At 39.0% G+C, this 24,982-nt stretch overlaps 1 protein-coding gene across 17 annotated transcripts in view; it reads right to left on the bottom strand.

Moving 5' to 3' along the window:
• TNS3 (tensin 3) overlaps window positions 1–24,982 on the bottom strand; it is a 221,061-nt gene that overhangs the window by 115,195 nt on the left and 80,884 nt on the right. For all 17 annotated transcript variants that reach the window (XM_063325678.1, XM_063325677.1, XM_063325681.1 and 14 more), the window contains 2 exons: window positions 18,429–18,467; window positions 7,661–7,702 (listed from right to left, as the gene is read on the bottom strand). In XM_063325678.1, coding sequence (XP_063181748.1) covers window positions 7,661–7,702; window positions 18,429–18,467 — 81 coding nt within the window. The remainder of the gene's footprint in view (window positions 1–7,660; window positions 7,703–18,428; window positions 18,468–24,982) is intronic.

The raw sequence follows: 24,982 nt of genomic DNA, 5'->3' as shown, positions 1-24,982 counted from the left end.
GTGTCAGAGGTCTTACCAAAGTCCAGATAGACAACGTCCACAGCCTTCCCTGCATCCAGAAGGTGGGTCACATGGTCACAGAAAGAGATCAGGTTGGTTAAGCAGGACCTCCCTTTCCTAAACCCATGCTGGCTGGCCTTGATCCCTTGGCTGCCCTGCACTTGCCGTGAGAGCTCGCTCAAGATGATCCTCTCCATGATCTTTCCTGGTATCATTCTCTACTGCACACTGTTTTAGCATATAAACTAGCACATAATCTAGTAGCATGCAGCGTATAAGCATATGAGCCATAACATAATGCAGACCACTAGCAGAAAAAACCCTGTTAGTGAGATGTGTATTTACTGTATGCATGCCAAGTCCACCTATGAGATGCACAGTACTATATAAGCTTTCCTGCTCTGTGCATAAAAACAGATAATCCTGACAACTTCCAAAATCCAACAGCTGGTACAACTTAAATTACCAGTTCTGTTTGGAAAGAAATTGTCTTCAAGTACCTATATCACAGTTAAAAGCTCTAGCTGATTGGTTGCACATATAAAAATATAAATATATCGGTTTAAAAGGACTCTTCTTCTGAAATCTCATCTGGGTATCACGTTGCACTGCATGGTCTCGTATAGCTGCAATAATCCTCGGTCTCTCATTGCAGGCATGATTTTATACAAATTCTGGCCAGCTCCCAAAATCAACAGAATCCTGCCATCTTCAAAAAATTCTTTGATTCAGACCATGCAACTTCCCATTGCTTAGTTATAGTGCACCAAAATACTATAATTTTACTTAACCCTTCATAACATCAAGATCACCTTGTACATTATATTATGACTACAGTCAATGACTTGTTGGCAAATGGACAAAGTCAATGACCCACCTCCTTTTCTCTGCACATCTAACACAAGGTTACAGTAACTTCCTCCTCCCCTCCATGGCTTAATTATCTTGTAGCTAGCAGTGCTTTCTTTTTTCTTCAGTTCTTCTTTTTATTATTTGTTTTGTCTACTAATTATCAATGACTACACCACTAACTTTTCCCCTCACGGCTAAAATATTTAACAAAATCCAACAGATATAATACATGACTTACTACAGATGCAAAATGGTTATTGAAAAAGCTTTTTAAAGGTTTGATGAAACACATACCATGCACACACACACACCTACAATGTGTTTTCACACACAAGAAGAAGCTGTTACAGCATTTCTCACAACAGGCAATCTGTAAACATGAGCCACGCTTCTGACTGAATTCAGGTTTGACAGCCAATTAAAACCAATCTTGAACTTCTGTGACTGCCTTTCTTTGTTTTAACATCTCTGTGTGGTTTAAAAGGGTCATTTCACTGATAAAAAAAAGGGATTCTTCTTCTAGACCAAGTCATACACACATACCAGCAGAATACGAGTTTCACCAAGCACAGGATTCAACAGCACAGGGCAGACTATCCATACAGGTAAGTCATCTCCATCCAAGTAAAAAAACCCAAAACACTATTTTCTGCCTTGTTGCACACTGAAAGGATAATGGCAAAACTTTTGGGTAATCTTCCAAGACAGCAAATGCCATCTTGTCATCTCCCAGGATGGACAATTACATAGAAAATCTTTCAAAACAAGATATGATTTTTGTTTCCTGTCAACCAACTGCAGCAGTGAAGATGAAGGGGAACAAAAAATAATGGCTTGAAATGGGGTATATAACCACACCTGGCTAAAAATTTAGAATTGTAATTAGGAGAGATCCAGTGGAATTAGCACTTGATTTGTTGCCAGTGGGACAGACCACCCTGAGATTATTCTTCCTTGAGCTTCTCCCCACATTTCTTGTTCCCCTCCTTCCCTGGGACTGCCTAGCAATGCAGACAGTATAACCAGTCATTTGAGAAGCAGAGTTTTGAAGAAAGAAAACACCTCCCATTTACCTATTCATTCAGTTTTAAGGACTTTTTATATCCCAAACAAACAGATCAATCCCAAACAATAACACGTAAAACTTATCCCTGTAAACAAGTGCAGAGAGCCTTTTGGTCAGACAAACTTTGCTGCAGTTGTTGTAGGAAAACCAGCAGGGGGAAGCAATTGCTTCTAAAAAGTCTTCTCTCCAGCCACAGAATAATATTAATGAGCAAATTCATTGTATCCAAGATACTGCATCGTTGCCCTTTTCCAGTGAAAACTCAAGCCATGCAACTCTTTGCTTTGACCTCCTCTTTACTGCTTCTTTTTGCCATCTTTGGCTCCTGCATCTAATCCTGGGCACATTGCAGAGCTTGCTAGCCCGACTTTCTCAAAAATATAGTCCTCAAGAGGAGACCATCTCAGATTCCAGTACAGCCTAGGTGTGATACAGAAGCTAAGAAACAGGCCCACATTTAATTTTACATCATTTTCACCAGGTCGCAACAATCACAAGAAGGTAAGTTTCCCAGCACAGCCTGCTGCCAGTGGAAGTATAGGAAGTGGTCAAGACAGCAATTACAGCACAGCTTGGACAAAAGAGGCTTTTGAGATCAGTCCTGTTTATTCATCTTCCTCTCACACCAAAGAAGATGAACCTGCTTATGGTCTGCCTCAGATGGCAAGCTTGTGCTGTCCCAGGCAGCAGGCCGCATCTCATACCTTTACAATCTCTTTTCTGGTCTGTCCACAACTTCAGAGCAAAAACATGACATAAGTATAGTACGGGCCATCTCGCACAATGTGACACTGCGGTAGCATTATGACACCTTCTGCACTAGTCCAGAAACAGAAGGAATAAGAAGTAACCTCTCTGCTAAGGCTGCATCCTCTCGCCTATTAACAAAAGGTTGACTCTCAAAGAAAGAAGTGGGGATGATCAAGTAAAAAATAATGCCTGTGAAAAAAAATAAACATAAATCATATCTGTAAAAAAAAAAAAAAAATGACATGTGTCTCGGGAATCTAGATGATCATCCTCAACCTTTCCAAGAACTGAAAAAGGCAACTGGGGTTACAGCTAGCAGGATTACACGCTTTGTAGCCTGACGTCCTCTGTAGTAGAGCTTCAGAGACCAGAAATACCACAGAGTGAAGGGAGATAGTTTTGCCCCAAATAAATTCATTTACATTTTGTCAGTACACTGATTTACTATGTTTTATATGACACCTCTGGAAAAAAAAAAGTCAAAAACATAGTATGTAAACTGCTAGTTTCCAATACCAAAGTAAAACTAGTCATGCAGGCCACATGTGGGCTTAGAAATACCAAGTGGGATAACAACTTACCCCTTTTGAGACTAGAATCAAAGGAAGGCTAATGAAGCCAAATAAAAAAACCCATAGAAATCATTCAGCAGCCTTTCCCAAGTACCTGTTTTTGGCACTGAACTATAATTATATAATACAATACCTGCTTAAAAGCGATCTCAGCGGAATATAAGAACTATTGATTTCAAGGACCTGGTTGTTTTAAACAGCTGAGACAGCTGTACATCAACTATACGCTCCTCCGACGAACAGCACTACCGAAAACTTGCAGCTCCGGCTCTGAAATGCATTCACACAGCTCATCTATTTCTTTCCAGGGCTGCTTTTTGAATGGGAGCATTAAGAAGAGTAAGGATCAATGAGTAGAATTTACAACTATCAGAAATGTAAATCAATGAGTAATCTGTGACTTAAAGGTATCGGGACATATTTTGAAAGAATGACACGGATCTATATAGGATATAAATATTTTATTTGTGCCTATTTTTAATGTTGCTACAAGCATCAGAAAACTTGATTAATCTGTCATAAAATTACATGTATTTTACACAGCTTTTAATTAGCTCATGAAACTTTTTTTCACAAAATTGTTCTCCATTGAAACAGCCACAAATAAAAATATGAACAGAGAGACTGATCAGCGGGAGACCTGAATGCATTTTAGCCAAATTTGTGATGGTATTTTCATTCCTCAAGTCATGGATAGGAATCAGAAGAAATTCTCCTACTCTAAAGCACAGCGTAACAGTTCTATACACTCTGGGGTACTGCAGAAAAGACAGGACCAATGAGCTACACTGATCGTTGGACTGCTCCACCATGATAATTCCTACTGACACAGTAGTTGCTTTTAGAAGCTACAGTGAAACACATGTTTGGATGTCTTGGATGAGAACCAAAATTTGCAAAATTTTTGGCCTCTGGCTTTAGAATGATGCCAAATGTGGAAAACAAATATTCATGCCTTGTGAATACAAATGTCTCTATGTTAGTGTCTATTCCAGTAAGTATTAAAAAAATTAATTAAAAAAATCTTTTTTGGAGTTGACTCTGCGGAAGAGATTTATCATTATTTCTACTGCAAACAGCTATTTGTTTGGATGTACATTTTCCCCCCACACCCTGTATACTGTGTTCCGTAAAAATCTGTTCCCCTGTGTGGTGTTAACAGCAAGAGTCCAGACAGACATGCCCCTTGCAAGTAGCAGTGTCTGCAGAAGTTATAAATCCCAGCTTGCTGTCTCCCTGCCAAGAACTACCCCGACTCTTAGCTGCTGGCAAAGCTGCTCCCACGATTCTTCCCTATAACACTTCAGCCAAGACAGGTCAGCCTCCCCTCAACAAGTTAACCGTAGAGATTTTCATCCAGCTCATCCTTATCAAGTTTGTGGGGCACTTGGATCCGGAGTTCCAACTACCAATCTGCCAGGGAAACAAGGAACTACCAAGATCATCTTCCAATTCACTTAGATTCAGAAAAGTGGCCCTGTTCACAGCCTGAAAGTTCCTGTACTAAAATAATACATGTGCTCCAGCTCTGGTTGTAGGATAGTTTCGTAATTACTCCACAGCTTTGAAACTGCTTCCTGAATGAATACTACCCACAAGCAATACAATTAAACACAACAGACCCAGCAGAGTGTAAAGGTTTCTGTATTAATTCACACCTACCACATTATGAGGCTCTGTAGAAGTCCTGTACACCATGACTCAGTAGCACCTAATGCAAAGTTCCTGTATGTATGTGCTCTACCTCCTAACTCCGTAAAAAGATACAGTGATGTCCACAGTGGAAAAAAAACCAAAACTTGGTGGCAGAGGGAAAGGCTTCAGAAGTAGGTCTCCCAAGTTTCTCTCTGACCTAAAGATGCAAGACATCAAAACTGAAGCAAACTTTCATCGCGAATTTAGCACCCTATTAACTAACAGAAAGTTATGTGCATGCAATTTTGGATAGAAAGTGACAGAATCACTTCTGCCAGCTTTTAGTTGAAACAAGAAGCCTCATTCATTTGTTTTTAATATGTTAATATTAAGAATAAAATAAGATTCCAGTTCACAGGGGTATGTAAGAAAAAGCATTTCTGACTTCCTGAGTAAGAAAGCGTTATCCACGCCTCACAGCTATCCCAAACATTAGAATTAAGCTAACAAAATTTTGGTTCTGACACTACCTAGAATTCAAGCCAAACTCTCTTTGTTGATGTTTACACAGCTTTCCTATAAAGCAGTAAGGGCTGACACTAGAAATACTCCATTAACAGTCACATTGCTAAGAAAAAGCAAGAGACCTTTTCTCTCCTGGGCCAGTGGCCATGGAACAAGATGTAAAGGAGGGAGAGGAATGGAGAGCCAAAAGAGTCAGGCAGGTTAAAGCAGTCTCTTCCAATTTAGTTAATAAACCAAAAGGAGAACAAGTGTGTCACAAATCTAGAAGAAAGAAGGCAGGAAGACAAGGAATGCATCTCCTATTAGCACTACACAGACGGGTTGTGCGCTACCATAACACAACCTGGTTCTGGGTCACAGAACCAGAGCTGCAAAAGCCTCATCCAGGCAACGGCTGCATCTAGCCCCACTCTCTGGTGACAATGCTTTCTTATGACTCTCCCAGCCTTGCAGCTTTACACCTCCTCTCTTTTTCAAATAGGAACAGGTATTCCAACCACTGTGTTTCAGTTCGGAACTTTCTTCTATTTCCCAATGGCCCCTTGCCCCTCATCCATGCCACCCTTTGCTCCTCAGGTATACTGGTCCGTGGAAAGTAACTAGCAAAAATTTCAGGAAACTTGCTAATGGTGAATTAATAACCAATGCAAAATATAATAGGACAAAAGAAACAGCTGAAAAAGCATCGCTTGCCATTAAAGCTGCCTTCAAAATGGCCGTGCATGAATTATTACATGTACAGGAAAAAACCCAAAACATATGACCTCAGCTGGTGTAATGAGCCACCAGTATAAACAGAAAACCTTCTGAAGTATTCAGATGTAACACAATGAAGCTAAAAACTTCCAACTGACAATAGAAAATTATCTGCAAGTATTTTCCTCACAATGTATCTCGCTATTTTGCTTCACATTTGTTACACTAGAAGCAGCTGTCAAAACCAATTATTCACATGCAGATAACTAAGAAGTCTGCTCTATTCTCATTTTTTAATTTTAGTTAATTTGTCTTGTTAAGGAAGAGAAGACTGAAGGGAGAAACAATCTTTTCACCAGACATTTTAGCTGGTTTCAGTATCAAATATATTCTAGCAATTCAGAAATAATTATAATTTTACTGGAATGATGTGGATAATAGCATGGGTCCAAACACAGAGCTGACCTCAGCTGTGCAAAAACATTTATTGCCACCCCAAGTAAACAAACTATACTGCTAATGCAAATGCAACCTCCGTGAAGGTCTCCGGCCTATACATGTAGTCAAGTGTCAGAACTGTTCACACCCTGCACAGAGTGGCACCAGCAGAAGCACACGGCACTGAACCACAGACATCACAAAACAAACGCAAAACACACAAGACTAGTGCTGTGATGCTCCTTTATTGCAATAGAAAGCTTCTCTTGAGTTGAACAATGGATCGGTGAAGACCGTATGCATCTTCCAAGTCCTTCCTTCTGCCCGTTTCTAAATGTTAACTTCATCTTTATGGTGGCGAATCAAATATGTGCATCACAGTTGCCTACTAATAGAGAGTTAACTATAGGCATCTCCCAAGATTTGTTTAGAAATCAAAGAAACTTGGTATCTCTGATAAAAGGCAACTGCAAAGGACTTCAAAAAGTCTTTTCATCTTACTTATTTCACAGAAATTGTTCTAAAAGTATACTCTTACATGCTTTCAGTATTGAAGTGTGCAATACTTCCCATTTTGCAGAAATTTCTACATCTCTTAGAAGACTGGGTTCTATTGCACTTCAATAAATGTATAATGCATTTAATACTATTTGTACCAGTAGTACTACAGCAGCAATAATAATAAAGGGTTGGGAAGGGACATTTAATTTGTTTTGTAAATAACATGGCACGGTAACTTGAACAAATAAAGGCTAAAAGATCAATTGCATATTGACCATAACACAAGAACTAATATTCTTCCTGCTGAAAAAGTATCTCTTGAATTTCTGAACCCCTCTGAATATAACGAATCTGTGAAGATTTTAATATTTCTCTTCATTTCTCCCCTGGTTGATTTAGAAATAAGGAATACAGAGTTCAGTTCATTGTTTCTGGATAAACTTGGGGGGGACACCACTAATTATCCAAATCAAAGGCTAAGGTCACACAGGATAGAAAGCGAAGTGCATGCTTTGAAAATGGCTAGCAACAAACACTTTGTGAAGATGTAATAAAAATAAGTGCCTCAGACAGGAAAATAAATCAGGACAAGTAAAGGAAAAAGAAATAAAGTGTAATTACTTACCGTTCTGGTTACATGATTTTTAATGGCCTCAGAGTTATTAGCCTGCAAAAGGAGAAAAGTTAACAAAACTGACTTTAATTTTCCAGATAGTTTAACTATATTCTAAGAAATCCCCTCCTAACACATACACGCAACAAATAAATCATTCAGCAGTACACACACGTTCTGCAGTACTAATAACCAAACTACCTTTCAAAGAGATACAGAAAACAAATTGATTTTACATTATCATCCTGCATACTCAGGTTTTGTAAGCCAGCATTCAGCTACTGAGGGTGCTTAATCCAAGTTACAATATATATGGAGATGTATGCTTTTAACCATGTATTCCCTTTTGCGTCATTCCCCAATCTCTCATTTTATGCTTTTCCATTAAAACACACACTGGCATGGGTATTGATAAAGCGAACTGTCTAGGATTTTCTTTAAGCACTGTGTAAAAATCTCTGCTCAAGGCTTTAAAACATGCTAAATTTTTTCTGTGGAGGTTTAAAATAAGCCTTTTAAAATAAATGAGCCAATCCATTACTACAAAAATCTAACACGAATCAGTAGAAGCACAACCTTCCATCAGTACATGCTTCGTTATCAATGACTACAATCAGCATGAATCGAGGTAATGTAATGGGGAAGTACAGCGGTAAAACTGGGTAAAAAAAAAAAACAAACCTCAAAATGTTTGCTTAAGGCTTCAACGAAGTCAAGATTTGGCTCTTCACAAAAGAAGATACCCTAGATTAAGGATTTTACCATTTGAAATTATTACAGGAGAATAACAGAAGCATTTCACCTTGAAAAACAGTCAAAATGAGAAAACTAAGTAACATTAGAATTAAGTCAGTGCTGTAAGCTAGGTAAGACTGCACCAGACTTCAGCGTTCCGCCGCTTTGCAAGTCCGCAAAGAATCCATTGTTCACAGAGCAATCCCTAATGTTCAACAGCATAAAAATAATGCCTCAAATGACAATTTCAAATCCTGTGCAAAAATCAACAAGGTTTTGCCCAGAAGACATTAAAGCTAGATTGTAGCGTGCTACATTACTACTGTAGCAACAGCGTTACCATTACAGCTAACACCCCATCTGCATCTTTACCCTGCAGAATGCAAAATCATGTCACAATCTGGAAAATCTTGCATGCAAGTTCTCCACAGAACAAGAATCACTGAAATATAGACACCACTGAATATGGACACCACTTCGGGAAGAAAACAGCCATTAAAACAGTACTCTGCAACACTTCACAAGAGTTTAGGATAAGAAGTGCAAACCTTATGCAAATCAAACTTAATCTTGTACGTTTAAAGCATAAACTAAAAGAGGCAGGAAAGGAACATGTGAAAATGCACGATGGAACATGCTTTTCATAATTTTCACTGGCATGCTACCGCACACAGAGTAAGTGACAGGTAAGAGATTAACTGGTATTGAACCTTACTTATTTGGAGAGCACATCCAAAGGAGGAAAAAAGTCTCAGGAAATTGCTTTCTGATTCTGGGTGAAAACCAGACTATCTTAAAATAGCACCGACAATAAAATGAAAACCCAATTCAGTTCTTCCTGTTGAATTCGCTTTGTTGACCACAACTGGATTCTCCTGCAACTTCAATATACTGTGCAGTAACTTACAGCCTAAACTAAGAATACCAACCTCTGTCCAGGACAGATTATGGGTACCCCAGCATACTTGCATGGCCGCACAACTCCACCACACAGACATCAGTAGTGGTACTACTGAAACTCTGACTCCAAAGCCTGCTGTGGGAAAGATGCTTTGCTAGAGATGCAGCTTTGTAACTGTCAACTCTTTTTTCAGTAGGTCACTGAAGTTCAGATACACTGTAGTTGTAAACCTCAACCAGAAACGCAGTTATAGATTTTCAGAGTGTAAATTATATTAGCAAAACCTTGCTTAATTTCAATGAGCTCCTCCACAATTTGCCACGGCATACATCCTGCACTATCCATAACCCTTATGACGCGAGACTGGCTCACGGTTAACCCTTGAGGACAGGCTTTGAGGTGGTTTTATTTTTTGCTTCCAAGTTTGACATAGCTTGTCAGCTATAAAATCTCCAGTGCTGACATATAGGCTGACCAGTGCTATTAATTCAACCTAGAAATCCTAAATTGATTGAAACTTCAAAGTTCTTGTCAGCAGATTAAAGGTGATATATAGGACAAACACATGTATCGCTATAACTATTATTTCCAGAGTCTTAGGACACCCACTGCTACTTAGCAGAAATAAACAGACCCATATAGAAAAAGGCAAAACACATAAAACACAGTTTTTTCATTCACTTGGGGGTCTCTGTACAGAGAGACTTCGTGGGCTCCGTAAGCAGAGTGCTTTGGAAAACGTGCTGCCTGTTTTGCTTTTCACCAGAAAGTTCATACACAAGCTGAACTCAGCGCTTACCCTACCAGAACAACTAAGCAGCCTATTTGTGTTACTGCGTATAAAACAGAGACGTAAATGAGGTTTACACCTAATGTTTGCCAGTTCAAAAGGATTTTTTTCCTTGTATTGCTCAGTTTAGCAATGGATTCATGTAGTCTGAAAGCTTTCCAGGATAACTAGTAGATGGAACATGGAATAAGCAGCAAGAACATCCTCTTCTCATCATTCTTTTTTAATGGTTTGAATTTGCTCTCCAGCTTGTCAAGCCCCTACTGAAATGCCTCATGTTCTCTCACTCTGCTAGAAGCGACAGCTCTTTCCACCGTACTACAAAGAGGGAACATACAGTGTTAGAAGCAAAGGGCTTGACATAACTGTCTCAACTAGCAGGACCACGCTGTTCCCTTTTTCTTCTGACTTAAGGGGAAGGGTGCTGAAATAAGTTGTGGCAAAAAAAAAGTCTCACATAAATATATGTGTTTATATATACATGCGCATGCACACACACACATAATACATATACACACACAGATACACACAGTAAGCAGATGCCCAGCATCTAACCCCTTTCTTTCAAAACTGGTCCACCTAAGGACATACGCTCTAGTCTCCATACACTCCCTGCACGGCTTTAAAATGGTTGCCCCCAAGCCAAATACTGCTACTCCTGCTGCCTATTCATCAACTCCACGATTAAAATTACAAATAAAACTCTTCAGTGGCTAACTACTGTGGAACAGTTATTTGAGATGTGGAAGACCCAACTTCAAGTCTCCAACCAGATAAATGAAGAGGGGCTTTGAAAGTATATTCTAATATCCAAGCTAAAGATCTTAACCAAGACTCTCAGCCACATTATAATGGAAGCGCTACATCTCAAATTTCTAAAGGTTTTAGTGGAAGCTTGACATTTCTCCTGAAACTTCACTGTTGCTTTCTACATTAGCATGGGGAGACCACTCTAAGACATAGCTGTGCCAATTATAATTCCTCCTGTCTTTAATTGCTAAAAGAGAAAAAGGAAAAGAGATGGCAAAGAAGCCAGGCTGACATAAGCCTATGGGACATCCAGGTGAAAAAAGTAAAGCAAACAAAAGCAAACAAAAAATTCTAACCAGAACAGTTAAATTTACTGATCTTACAAACTCCATAACAAAACTGTGAAAACCCTCCCCTCTCTCCTTCCTACTTCTACGGGGACATCAATCCTATCCGCTGCATGGCCACTGTTTCCAGTTCTTGAGCTCTCTCCCACTACTCTCTCCCAGTCGGAAGACACACTGCCGTAGGCAAAAGACCTGCTACCTCACATTGAAGACATCACTGAACATTACAGTATCTCATCACATCTCATTTTCGGGGTGTTTTTTACTAATACTACCTGTAAAAGGAAGAGAAACACTACTATTCTCCATGGGGAAACTGATCTATATTGAGAGAATCTCAATATAGATCTATATTTCCCAGTGTAAAACTAGGAATTAGAGACAATAGGAGATTAGATGCCTCTCCCATCTCATTAGCACCAGGTGCGCCCATTATACAGTACGCTATATTGGGTCACAGCACAGTGTATAATAGCTAATGTGCAATACTTGTGCACCTCGCCAATCACCGTATTTCAAGAATGTCAAACATAGCAAAACTTTCTTGTCTGCACCCTCCCATAAAGCCAGTTCAAAGGAAATTAGATTCACGTGGTTAGAAATAAAAACCACTTTATTATTGAGTTAGGAAAAATCATTCAAAAAAATTGTCAACATGGATACCTGTGCTTATTACCATGAATACTGACTATAAGCAAAGGTGATTTTAAAATTAACACTAAAGGATTGATCTTTTCTTTTTGAAAGGCAGGCAGCAGTCCTTCACGACACTGTAATACTTAGTACTACAGTAATTTTGGGTTTTTTTTTTGTTAATGCTTGGCTAGCGGACACTTTATATAGAGACGGGATAGGTACTGTTCTTTCCTTTTACACATTCCACAGTCTATGAAAATTCTTTCTCAACAAACTAAAAGCATGTTTGCAAGGGACCTAAGATCCGTCGCTCTTGGGACAAGCTATGAAAGAACAGAAAGTTATGCAGAAAAGCAGAAGAAACCTACCCTGGAGTGTGTATTTCCTTTTTCCAGTGTAAGCTGTCAAGCAGAATCTGTGCAAGCTATCTGCTGGTTAGTAAAGTCAAACACACATTAGAAGTTTCTATGCCAACTGAAAACTAATGATACTGAGGAGTCAAACATGGATAATTTCCCTTTAGCTAAAAGAAAGCTGGGAAGGCAGAAAGAAGCGTGCTATACCTTGCAAGAACATCACGCTGCCGGATTTAGCTGCTATAGTAAGTAGTGTCACATTTCTGAAAAGCCGAGGCTTCTACCCCACAACAGTACCACACTCAGTGGAAAGGTTAGGAGTCAATTTGGAGAAAATAAACAAACAAGCAGGCAAACCTAGCTCTGGAAACTACCAAACCTTTCCCTCCCATTGCTCCCCTATTTCTGCAGATTGGTTTTGTTCAAAGAAAGCCTGATTTTCATTTCATTTTGGATGAACACCAGGGACTGAACACAGTGCATTATAATAAAACTTCATATTTCAACTTTCATTAAATCTTGTAATTCTCTAATTTTCCTAGAAAAAAAATGAGTCCTCCTTCCTGGCAAATATAGTGACTGGCTTTTGAATTTAGTATACACTGCACAGCTCAAATCAGGATCACTACGTTTCATTAATTTAGGGGAGTGGGGTGTCCATATTCACGCAGTTTAATTCTCTGTTCTCTTTTATGGCTAAATCAGAGATATTTATGAACGAGGCACTGACTGCACTTTAAAATAGCATTTTTGAGCCTCTGCTCTGGACACCTGTGGGGTCCATGGCCTTACTCTGGTCAGCACTTGGAACATAAAAATAAAAACCAAACTCCATAGTAATGCATTATATAGAGGCCCACATCAAGCCCCTTCTGGGGATCCGCAAATCCAAAAAGGTTTCAAAAATAATCGTGTCAAGTGTTTCAATTCAGGCAGCAGCTCACAGGTTTTGCCAAGAACATGTCTCATCAGTCCGTGCTTCTGCTATCTATGGCACTGGGGGAACGTGGCACTAACAAATGAAGAAATCAAGAAAAGTAAAAATATTATTAGTTGATGAAGCTGGAAAGAAAGGAAAGGAAGAAAAAAAGCACAGCTCAAAGTTTAAAGAAGCAAAACTAAATAGCAAGAAAGAGCCAGCTAAAAAAAAAAAAACAAACCAAAAAAAAACCCAAGGGTGGGGTGGGGCGATTCAAGGCACCTCTGCTTCCTCATCTATTCAGGGAAGTGGACAAACATCATCTCCATAGAGCTTTCTCCAAAGCCCAAAGATTTCTTCACATGGAGACACAGGACCTATGGTTCTGGATGGTGACAAAGCAGGAACCGAACAGGCAAATATAAACTGCTGCTGGATACTCCCACCCTTTGCAAACAAACCAGTGACAGCACAGCCTTGCTGGGTTTCCCTTCCCGTGATGAGCGGTCACGTTCACGACACAGGCAGCTACAGACTGCAGCACTCCCTGCCAGAACTGCTCTGGTGAGACTGAGGAAAGGAGACAGCAAGATCAGAGCAATGGGAAGCCCTGGTAGACTTTACCTCCACCAAATCATGCTTTCTATGTGTGTATAATACTTGCTTTTTATGCATTTCATAGCTCCCGTCAGCTACGGTTTGGATGTAGCAATAAGGAAAAAATAAGTCCCTGCAAATAACAGAGTTGGTGTTTTCCTAGGTTTCCGTAAGATTTTCATGCTATTGCTTGAAAGAAGGAAGAAAAAGGAAAACACAGAAATGAATTAGCCATGAGTCACAGAAATTTATTACAAATCAAGCCCACTTGAAGCAATTTTCCAGGAAAGCTTTTACAGATTTAAGCCGGAAACCAAAATTGTATCAGATGTAAATCGTAGCATATGTCAGTTCCTAATTCAGCTTAGTCACTGTCACCGTACTCCAGGGTATTTGGAGGTAATACCTGATTGACCCAAGTTAACAATCTGAGGCCCCATTTAAAATGAGACTGGAGAATGCAATCCTTCATCTACATGCTCAGGCCTTCCCAACGGCACAAACAGTAATTCAGCCTCAGATTTCCCAAAGAAATCTCTTGCAGGCTCACATTAGAAACAGATGGACTGTGCTCCATGGGAACAACAGACCCCTTCACTTTTTTTTTCCTGGGAAGATGTGTTTAAAAAGTTAATGAATGCAGTAAGGATAAAAATACGCATTGTTGTATCTACTGATCTTTCGCAGGCAAAGCATCTGGGGAGGATTGCGGTCACCAGGCACCACGGAAAAAAGGAATGAGAGGGTTTCTTTTGCTAAAAAGGACTCATTTTCTTTCAAACACTGTTAGAGTACTGAGTCTTCTTATGTTTTTTACGTTTTTCTGTTCTCTTCCTCTCCTTCCCCATATTTACTTGGGGGTTTGCTTTTTTTTTTTAATCATAATATATTTTCACAAAAATTCACTTTTAGTTTCTTTTGAGAAAATGCTGTCACTAGGTTGGATACATGAAGGTATGTCTTAACTACCATAGATTTCAAGTAAAAATAAGATGCAATTAGGATGTGGCTTTTGTGACTCCACCACTCCCTTCTCCCGCAATTTTTTCAATGTATTCTTCCACTGCTTTAAAAAAAACAAATGAAAACACACGCATCCCCAAAACCCCCCAAAAATCTGACCTACACAAAAAAAACCCTTTTTCTCCCACAATTAGTTTTGTTCTGTTCCCCTCCTCTTTTGAGACAAGCCAGAGCACATTCTGACTCACTGTTCAAAATTGTGGTTTTGGTTTGTTAAGAGGGGCCCTGAACGTCAAAGTCTTTGATTTTTCTCTTCACAGCAGAAGAGAGGCTTGAATGCTTAAAGAAAACAGAGTTAAGCAAAAAAAAAAAAAAAAAACCAAAACAAAAAAACAATCAAAAAAAACAACAAAAAAAACCCAGACCACCACTACCACCCCTCCCCGATTTCTATAAAAATGATTAAACTTCTACCTGAGACTTAGCAAAACAGCTTAACAAACTTCAGTTTGAAGTGATGTTACAATAAAGCATAAGTATCTGGGTAAGCGTCCACTTAATCTTTCTGCATTATAACAGCTGTTGATGAAATCTGATGTTTAAATGGCAGCACTACAGGTATGCAGAATTCCTTGGTAACCACTTGGGAAAAAAGAAAAAAAAGGGGGGGGCGGGGGGAGAAGTAGTGTTATAAAGGTTAAATCAGAAATCTCTCTGGTAAAGATCACTACTTAACCATGCCTTAAAACTGACAAGTCATGTAGTGATAAGGACCATTCAACCAATAGAGTAATTTTAAGATAAGAATCCATGTATGCCAAGAGGTTTGTGCCTTTGTGCCGCATTTCATTACCTCAAGACATTTGGCTGGATACATGTGAGGGGCATCTGAGAAACTAAGACTTCGTTTCCTTTATTCTTCTCAGAGATACACCATCATGAAGGACAGAAAAAAAATTCAGTGGAGACAAACTTACCGCCCTCTTGAAGCATCTTAAACTGTCCTAGAATATGCCCTAGAATCTAAAAAACACCTCAAAAATAATATCCTTCCCTCAACTTTCCTTCTATTTTTATCTTTTTAAAGTAATAGATGAAGTGAAAAGTATATGGAGCTTTAAGATTAGGGCCTAAACCGTCTCCTCTTTTTGCAGCACTACAGAAAGAGACCTAAGAAAAATGTGTGCACTTGTTAGAAATTTGTTTTAATTAAAAATGTTAACTTTAAAAATATCAACTAAGTAATTGTCAATCTTTCAAACTAAGATTCAACAATTCCAGAAAACACTATTTAAACAGACTTGCCACGTTTGACTTTTACCAAATTTTAGGAAAACTGTTATATACGCTAAATCAGCTCTTAGATTAAAAAAAAAAAAACAAACAAACAAACAGTGACCACGGCACCTTTTTCCCCTTTTTAAAAATCTTTGAGTCATGCTGTACATCTCTGCAATGAAAGCCCATTGCCACAAACAAGCCATTGCCTCTTCATGAAATAAAAATGAAGCGCACCAAACATTTGACTTGAATTAACAGAGCTGGACTAACATCGTGCCCCTTTCTCCGGTCAGAGGAATGTGCACGACAACATGAAGTAAGTAGTATCCGAACACTTAACAGCAGCTGGTTTATATTTTAGCACCTGCAACTCCTGACAGCTGCACTGGGTTGATATATGAGGGTCCTGATGTTATTACAAAGCTTTAAAATACATGGCTTATGAGAAATTGGAAGAAAGGGCCTATTTGGAAACAGACATCCAAGCTGAAAAGAATCAATGAAACCTACATTCTCAAGAAAAAGAGCATCTGTGAGTTTCATCAGGCTTCAACAGTCTTCCAACAAACATGCCACAGAGTTTAACTACAGTTCTTGCAATAAGCCACATTAAGGAGAGCAATACAGGCAGTGATTACATTGGCTAAATATATGTAGCAATAATTTAGAGCAGGCATACGCATAGTTTATTTATGTGAGAACTACAGTGTTGGAATTCCTTGGCTGGAATGAATGGGGATAAATCCATGGTTCAGCAGCAAATTGCGAAGCAACAAAGTTTTGGTTAATTTGGATAGAGTACTGCCCTCCCTATTATCTAAAAGATCTCCACTACTTATTCTTGAGGTTCTCAATATTTTACACTCAAAATAGTTGTAAAAAGAAATTGCTTACAGCTAATATGGTCACAGATTATCCTCCTTCAGAACAACAGAACTCTTCACTAAGCAACTAAAATCTATTTGTGCACAAGGCAGAGTCTTAATCTAAAAAATGTCACCACATTTCACACCACTATGTAATGAAAATACCTCACTACAGCCTCCCGTGCAAGAAATTTAAATATAATTCCACCCTTTCTTCTGCCTAAAACTAGTAAATGTTTTAATCAGGAGCTGAATATACCTCTGGCTACATCTCTGTTAGTAAACTAAAACAGGTTAGGCCACTTTTGCCATCCATACTGTTCAACTGTCAGCAGGTCGCAGAGTCACTTGGGCCCCGATCACCAGCATTGCCCCATATTCACAGTTCACATAAACCAAGTTCAACCATTAATGGTAATGACTGGGAACATATCCCACAGGTTGCTCTATGTTTAAACTTGTTGCTGAATAACAAATGACAAGTTTTCCATGTCAAATTCAATACTCAGGTTGTGTGCACAACAAAAAAAAGAAAAGCAACCATGGTTGCCAGTATACATCTAATACTGTGAGCTGCAGACATAAGAACGGGTTTCTTTTCTATTTATAATTTTAGCAGTGATGCCATACAGGATCCTCAGACTCTGACGTGGGTTAATTTATAAAATTGCTGGATCAAAATTAGGAGAGACCTCCCGTGAGTCACATTCCTCACAATACCATGAATCACTGACTTAAGTTTCTAGTCTTTCTTTCAAAGGGTAATAATTAAGAAAAGCATGAACCAATACTTCTATGTCATCTTTTTACTTCTGTCGTTCATATTAGGTAAGTATCATTAACTGTATTTTTCCAGCAGGAAGATCAAGACACAGAAATACGCAAAGTGACTCGGCCAATTCAAATAGCAAGGCAGAAGCAAGATGTAGGATTCCTAATTGCCAGTGGCTGCATCACATACCTACAATACACAGAGTTCTTGGCTGACACTTGGGCATCAGCTGTTGGCTGGTTAGTCCTAGTAATGACCCTAGCAGGTGGCAGTGCTGATCCAGTAACTGTTACACCACATCCTCTAGGCATCATTCGTATTACCTTTGGAGCTAAAATAACCAAATCCAGTCACGCAAGCCAGAAAAGGCTTATCATTTTCCTATCCTGAGCAAGCATGGGTTAACTTCCTCTCTTCCACCATCAACAAAAAAATAACAGGCTGGGGCCTGTTATTGTCGACAATTTGTACTTTCAAACTGACATGACACATTGGTATGTCGAAACAACTGATGTCTTTTTTATTTTTTATTTAAAGCACACAAACAAAAGCAAATAATGTAATATGGACAAGTGCACATGGTTGCTGCATTACAGGCAGGTCATCCAGTCCAGTTTAATATGAATCCTAAACAGCAGAAAACATTTCACCCAGTTAATCCTTAGCCTTCCAAAATGCTCAATAGAACTGCATGGGACAGAACACAGTAACAAGCTTCAGGAATAGACCCTTGATTTGCCAAGCCCTCACAGGGGAAAGGTGATGGCACAGTACTGAAATAATAAGAGATTACAGGAGGCTACAGGAATAACTTAACCTATAACCTAATAAAACCTGATGGATATTAGTAGTGCCAAAAATACTTACCAGTTCATAGTTGCTTGGAAAAAAGCAGGGTGTCACCACCTGGAATGAAAAAATAATAATAAAAAAGTTACTTCCTTTGGAGATGACCCAATCCTGTTGGCTGAGCTCCCTCAAACACTGTGAAATTCAGGCAGAGTCAAAGGGGCACCAACCAGACCAGGTGCAGAATCTAAGTGTCCACAGCTGCTCTCGGTCACAGTACTTTTTCCTCAGCTTCCCCCCCTCCATCCTTTACAACATAATATCTGATATTCTAATATCACCTCAGTTTTAGTTAATCAAAACGTATTCTGCTTTTCAAGTAATCTAGAACTGCAGCAGTTCCCAATACCTTATCCCCGTTTTAGATTTTTTTAATGGGGTGTAGGCTGAGCAGAGCAAGAAAACATATTCTGTGGACTCGCATAGTTTCAGAGGCTTGGCTCCAAGTTAAAACACTTCCTATGGAAAACATGTTCTGTATGTATCACAGCAAAAAAAAACCCAAACAACCTTTTTTCAATATTCAAAAACCAAAACACAAAGAAAGCCAGGAAAAGCACAACTAACTCGGATTACGTGATGACCTAGGGAAAAGCAAATGATAGCTTCTTTCTGCAGCCCATACAGCAGGCACCCTCAGACCTCACACATACAGTCAAAAGACTGATGTTCATTGATTTAAGCCACTCAGCTGTGCTTCAGTAATAGTCATCATGCTTGCTCACTTTAATAAGCACCTTGAGGTTAACCCCAGTGAAAACCGTTTCATTTAATGTGTTCACATTGGTTACGGTTCTGCAGGACAGACTTGCCTCTCAGCCAGCAGAGCAGCACCAGAAACTCCATGACAGCACCTGGACTACAAAGGTGGAGTGTTCTCTCAGGAGCTGTCGGTGAACTGTCCTACCGGCTCTCAAGTTATGGTATACAGAGTGGGTTACTGAGCAGAAGGAGCGTGATATGTCATTTATAGTCCTTAGAATAATAAAAAGAAGATGCAGTCCATGCAACAGAGCAAGCTGTAAGAACAAGAAGAACTATCAGTCCTGTAGACGGCATAGACAAAGAGACAGAACTGACTACACCAGGACAACCCACTCTGGTCTTAGCTCTCAGGATCAGCTTTTAACCCCTAGCATGGAAGGGATGTTATTTCCCTCCATAACTGCTTGTGAAAAAAAAAAATATATCTCTCTGATTCTCAACACTCCTTAAATTACAAAGTGGCAGTTCTTTTGCTTTTAACCTGTGTCTGGATTAACAAAGAAAAAAAAGTGGCACATTGATTTTCAACTCCTAGCCTCCTCACAATCTTCACGCTATCCCTGAAGAAAACAGGACAGATACAAACCCTTGAGGTTTGTCCACCACACACTCTGACTCCTCAGTGGGCTTGCAAGTCCAATGTCTTAATGAGCTGCACTTCTGCAGCTTATTTCATGACTGACACTCATGATTCACTCATCTATCCAACTGAATGCTCATACTAAACAAATGGAAGATGTTGAACTAAGCTGTCACTATAGCATTTCTGCTGCTGAAAGCAAAGACAACGTCTGCCTCTGTGACCTCTTGCCTGACACAGCATGTAACTTCACACACCACCTTCAATTACAACCACCAATTCTCCTTTCAAGCCAAAGCAGCAAACCACCAGGCGTAGCAGTCTGTAGCAGGAAGAAACAAAGTCATGTGCACCCTGCACCGCCACAAGCAGCAAACACTGCATCTATAGAGGAAAGACTGTCACCAGTTGTCCTGACCATGCAATTGCTTAGTACTTATTATAAGCACTAAAAATCATTTTTTGCAAGTGTTCTCATTAGCAGCACGGGAAGTAAAAATAGATTAAAACTGAAATTTCAACAATTACTTTTCTTTGCCTACACTAGGAAGAAAAGAAAGAATTAATGGAAACCCCAAAGGAGTAGCACTGCAGAAAAGCAGAGATGAATTAATATTACATGTTCACATAATTAATAATTGGAACCACTGCGCAATTGTCATCACTGGAGCACACAAATATCTCTGCTCTCTCCCTTCCCTCCACTGTTAAAAACCCTCAAGGAATCCAGCATCTCCTTTCCCTCGGCTAACAAAAACACAATTCTGTTGTAACCTTCTCAATAATTACAGCTAACTCACTGCCTAAGAAAAAGAAAAATCCCTTTTATTCTGACACAAGTGCACTGTGACATCCACTGGAAAAGAACTTCACAGCAGAGAATTACAGACTTTTTTTGCCTGGTGTGGCATCTTACTCAGGCTGTAGGAAGATGAGAGCTAACGTCACAGGTAACGCTTGATCTTTTTCTTCTCCGAGCTTCAGTGTGCCTACAACAGCCACGTATAGCAACCTGACTTTACAGGCAGACTCCATCTTCTCCTGGTTGTGCGTCTCTTGCACCTTCTTTTTTACAAAGATCAACACTCACGTTAGATGGTACTGTTCTAGGACTACCGGAGAGTCACATAATATCCTTTTTGGTGTATTCAGCAATCCCTTCACCCTTGCACGCTGCCACTTACCACTATGTTGAGCTGCCACTAAACTGCAGAGCGCTCACAATGCATCGCACAGCCAAAGACTTGGATGCACTGCTACTGTTTTCAAGCTACAAAATTCAACGCAAGATTCACCGAATCACCAGTGGGCACCGACTTTTTTTCCTCTGACTCCATATACACATATAATGCATTTCTTTCCAGATAAAGGAAAATAGTCAAGGTCTCTATGTATCCCAAATTCAGTTCTCATGAGCAGTTGCAGCAAATTCTTTCACTGCTAATCCACACACAGGTTAAAAGTAAAAGAACTGACATGTTCACAGATAACAGAAAGGCTACCCCAAGTTCTAGAAACTTAAGCTGAGGATATGTGAGCGGCTCCAACTCTTTTCCCTGGTTTGCAAAGGTCTGAGACATGCTAAAAAAATCATTTAGAGAAAAAGTATAGAGCTGGAAAGCAAGATTGCAGGACTTCAATCCAGTATCAACGTAGAGATAGAAAATGGACTACAAATGTCTCATTCATTAGTTTAAGAAGTTACACACACTGTGTATCAACTGCACAAAACAATAAACTTCAGAAATGCTTTTCTGATCTCCCAACTGAAGCTTCGGCTGATCTTAAAGACATTTGCAATCACCTGGTTTGTCAGCTTTTAATAGTATCTTTATTTTTGTAAGAAATAGACTGGATATACATGAAACTGTAACATTTCACAGTTCCACACAACCAAGGTGCGTTTAGCTTCGGTACTTCTGCACATTCACGTATTAACAAGCAATATCAGAATATGGGAATGTCCTGCCTGATTTGCAAAAACAGTTATGTCTTCCGTGCCCCGCGCGTACACACACATGCATATAGACACATTAGTCTACTCACAAATAACCAAGCAAATATTTGAAAGAGGAACTACCTGTTCTTACATACACAGCTAATATGGAAACACTTTCCTGGTGTGATACTTCATGAATCGAGCCTTAGTTTGAAAAAAAGATTTAAAATAATTACTTCGATGAAGAATTCTGACTCCAGTGAATCTGCAAGTAATTTTCCTTCATATGACTGTAACACCAGTCACATCAGTTAATAAGTAACAGACCAACATGAGATAAATGTTAACTCAAACAAGAAAAAATGTCAACAAATGGCAGGTTATCTGGCACTACAGAAATAAAATCTGTCCCCACCTGCTGTAACAGAGACACAACAGTGCCCCCCACCGTTGCACAACAGGCCATTTGCTGGGATATCCGGTATTTGTATTTCAATGCCTTTTTTTTTTTTCATTCCCAGATGCATCTTTCAGTTTTATCTTATTTTTTATTTTCTTTTTGCAAGAAGTAGGTGACCTTTCAGAGGAAGAACCATCTTCAAAGAATGAGCCAGTTATTAACAAAGGTGCATTTCAAAGTCCAAATCTCAAACACTATCATATTGCTTTTGCAAAAGCAATTTAACCATTTGGCTATAATGAATCGCTTTCTTCCAAGCTACAGTTTTGTCATGTAATAAATGCTGGCATGCCTGCCACAGGTTATGTGTAACACACAGGATGTGTAGGTGGAAGATTGTTCATCAAACATACACGTGACAAGCTAAAAAAATCTGTTTGTTCTGGTTCAATACTAATGATGTTACAATATTTATGAGAAAGGGTGAAAAGAGCAGCAAAAGGCAGTCACTGATATCCTCTGTAAAGTTACAGTGCCACTGGAAAGCCACTGGGAAGTTACAGTAATGTTAGGAGACCTTGTGACTGTTGCATAAATAACTGTCAGCAGCCCAAATGGTAACTGAACTCATAGAAATATTTAATGTGTGTATATATGTATAAATATAAATATCTATATACACATACACACACACATCTATTTATTTAAATCTACAGCTTTGGAGCTGCAGTATATCTTCAGTATATCTTCAAATAACTGTGCTTTCAAAGATACAACTTGTAACATGACAAAATTTAAAATATAAATCCAAATTCTAGAATAAAAAGGGACATTATTGCAATATTAACTTGAGATTAGAAAGCTACAGTAGTAATACGCAACTTTTTTTTTTTTCTTGCCAAATAGAACATCTCCAGTTGTGTGGTATTAGTATCTAACTCAGCCTTTTGTCCTGGAGATACCAAGTATCCTCAGCACTTCACGAACAACTCTCAAGCGTACCTGAAACCCACTGAATTTTCCTCTTCAAATTAAGCATTTTTGGAAACTGAACAAGCACTTTGCAATCACTACAATATTTTAATAAACAAGATATAATTGTGTTCCCAAAAATAAAAAAAAGAGAATAGATACAGTAAAATCAGCACTGAGATTCGGTGCAGCTATACACCATTTCCACTCTCACTTGAGAACAAATTATTATGCCCATTGGAAACAACCTTCCTACTTGATTAGCATAAAGAAGTTTTGAAGCTAAGTTTGGAAGAAACAAACAAACAAAAAATAAATTGCATTGTAAATTGCAAAGACAACTACAGTTGAGAAGATGTTAATGGGCTTGGCTCATAATTATCAGTAAAATGCATATGTTTATTAATATATAATGCTATCACACAGTAAGCAAAAGTCAAGTAACATCAGAAAAGCTTCCTAACACATTACATTTTCTCCTCTCAACTTGTTCTGTGATAAAGTTGCTACAGAGAAAGGGAGAACACACACAGCCAGAAGCTCTCTGAATTCAAAACCGAATTCCAACAGTGATATTTTAGTGCCATTTTATTAATTTCTCAGCTTCAGTACTTTTTATTTGCTAAAATAATGCTAAGACTACACGTACCCAACCTCATCAAGGTGTAAAGAGAATCAGTTGAAGTTTGAGAAACTCTCCAGGAGTTTCTTAGAAAAAACACATGAGTAACTGAGTACTGTAACATCTAAGCCGTGTTCCTACAGTCCTAACAGATGCACAATTCCTTTCTTTCTTTCCCTTGGCATTATGCCTTACGAAACAAAGTCTGAAATCAGCACCTGAAATGGAAAGTTACATACCTTCAGGAGGTATTTTAAAATTTAGCGTACATACATAAACCCCCGTTTCCCAAGACAAAGCAACAAACCTGTTTCAAAGTCGCCAAAGGAAAAGAGTAAGCTTTCACAAGTAACTAGGAATGCAGTTACCCCACGATACAGAAATGTATTGTTCACATATCTTTGCCACCTCAAAATCTGGCTTTCTTCCATACTGTGACATTTGATCTTGCCAGGTCACAGTCCTGACCTATACCATGAAAGTTGTTCTCCAACTCTTTGAAGAACACATACAGGTATATATGTCATTTGGAAAAAGGATAAAACAGAACCTCTTCAAAACTCCAATGAAACAGAATACTCCTAGAATCAAAAAACGGATGAGTAACTGATAACTGTAAACCGGTAACCACCGATGAAGTCCTTTATCAGATCACTGGATTTGCTCCAAAAAAAAGTTCAGAAGCAAAGGACAAGAAACTCAGTCAGAAGCTGGGTGTAGCTAACAGGGGTTAAACCAGCCAGCAGAAGCCAAGATCCTAAACCTAGATTTTTACTGGACTTTGCACTAGCCCTCTGCACTCTGGTTTAGTTTGACAATCTGAACTGTAAATGGAGTGCTAGCTACTGTCCCTCCTGAGTTAATCTGTTTAACCTCAGGTTTATACAGCAGGCTGAAATGATTTGAAGCTAAATGGGTGCAAACACATAGCATCTTTACTCAAAATGTCTCATTTTGCTGCTTCTGTAAAGAACAGTTTAAAAAAAAAAAATCCTGACAACTGCATACATCTTTGAAAGACTTGACTTCTGCTTTCTTTGTATCAGATCTGACCTGTCCAAGCTTAATTAGGTACACATTCCTCAGGGAACTATGCTGTCCTTTCAGGATTCCAGGCCTATTTATTTTGGTATAATCCCTATGAGAAAACATGCTTCATTTGCAAAATCAAACAAACCTTGCAACATTACCAGACAGGAAGGGTCCTAGCAAGCAACAGGGATACAGTTCCATGGACGTTCTCCTCTCGCAAAAGCAAAAGCTACCAGCGTGGATCGAATTTTCTTGAGCGAAA

Source organism: Chroicocephalus ridibundus, chromosome 2, assembly GCF_963924245.1.
Source record: "Chroicocephalus ridibundus chromosome 2, bChrRid1.1, whole genome shotgun sequence".
Taxonomy (NCBI): domain Eukaryota; kingdom Metazoa; phylum Chordata; class Aves; order Charadriiformes; family Laridae; genus Chroicocephalus; species Chroicocephalus ridibundus.
The sequence above is the reverse complement of the archived record's forward strand: the minus strand, read 5'-3'. Positions and strand labels throughout refer to the sequence as shown.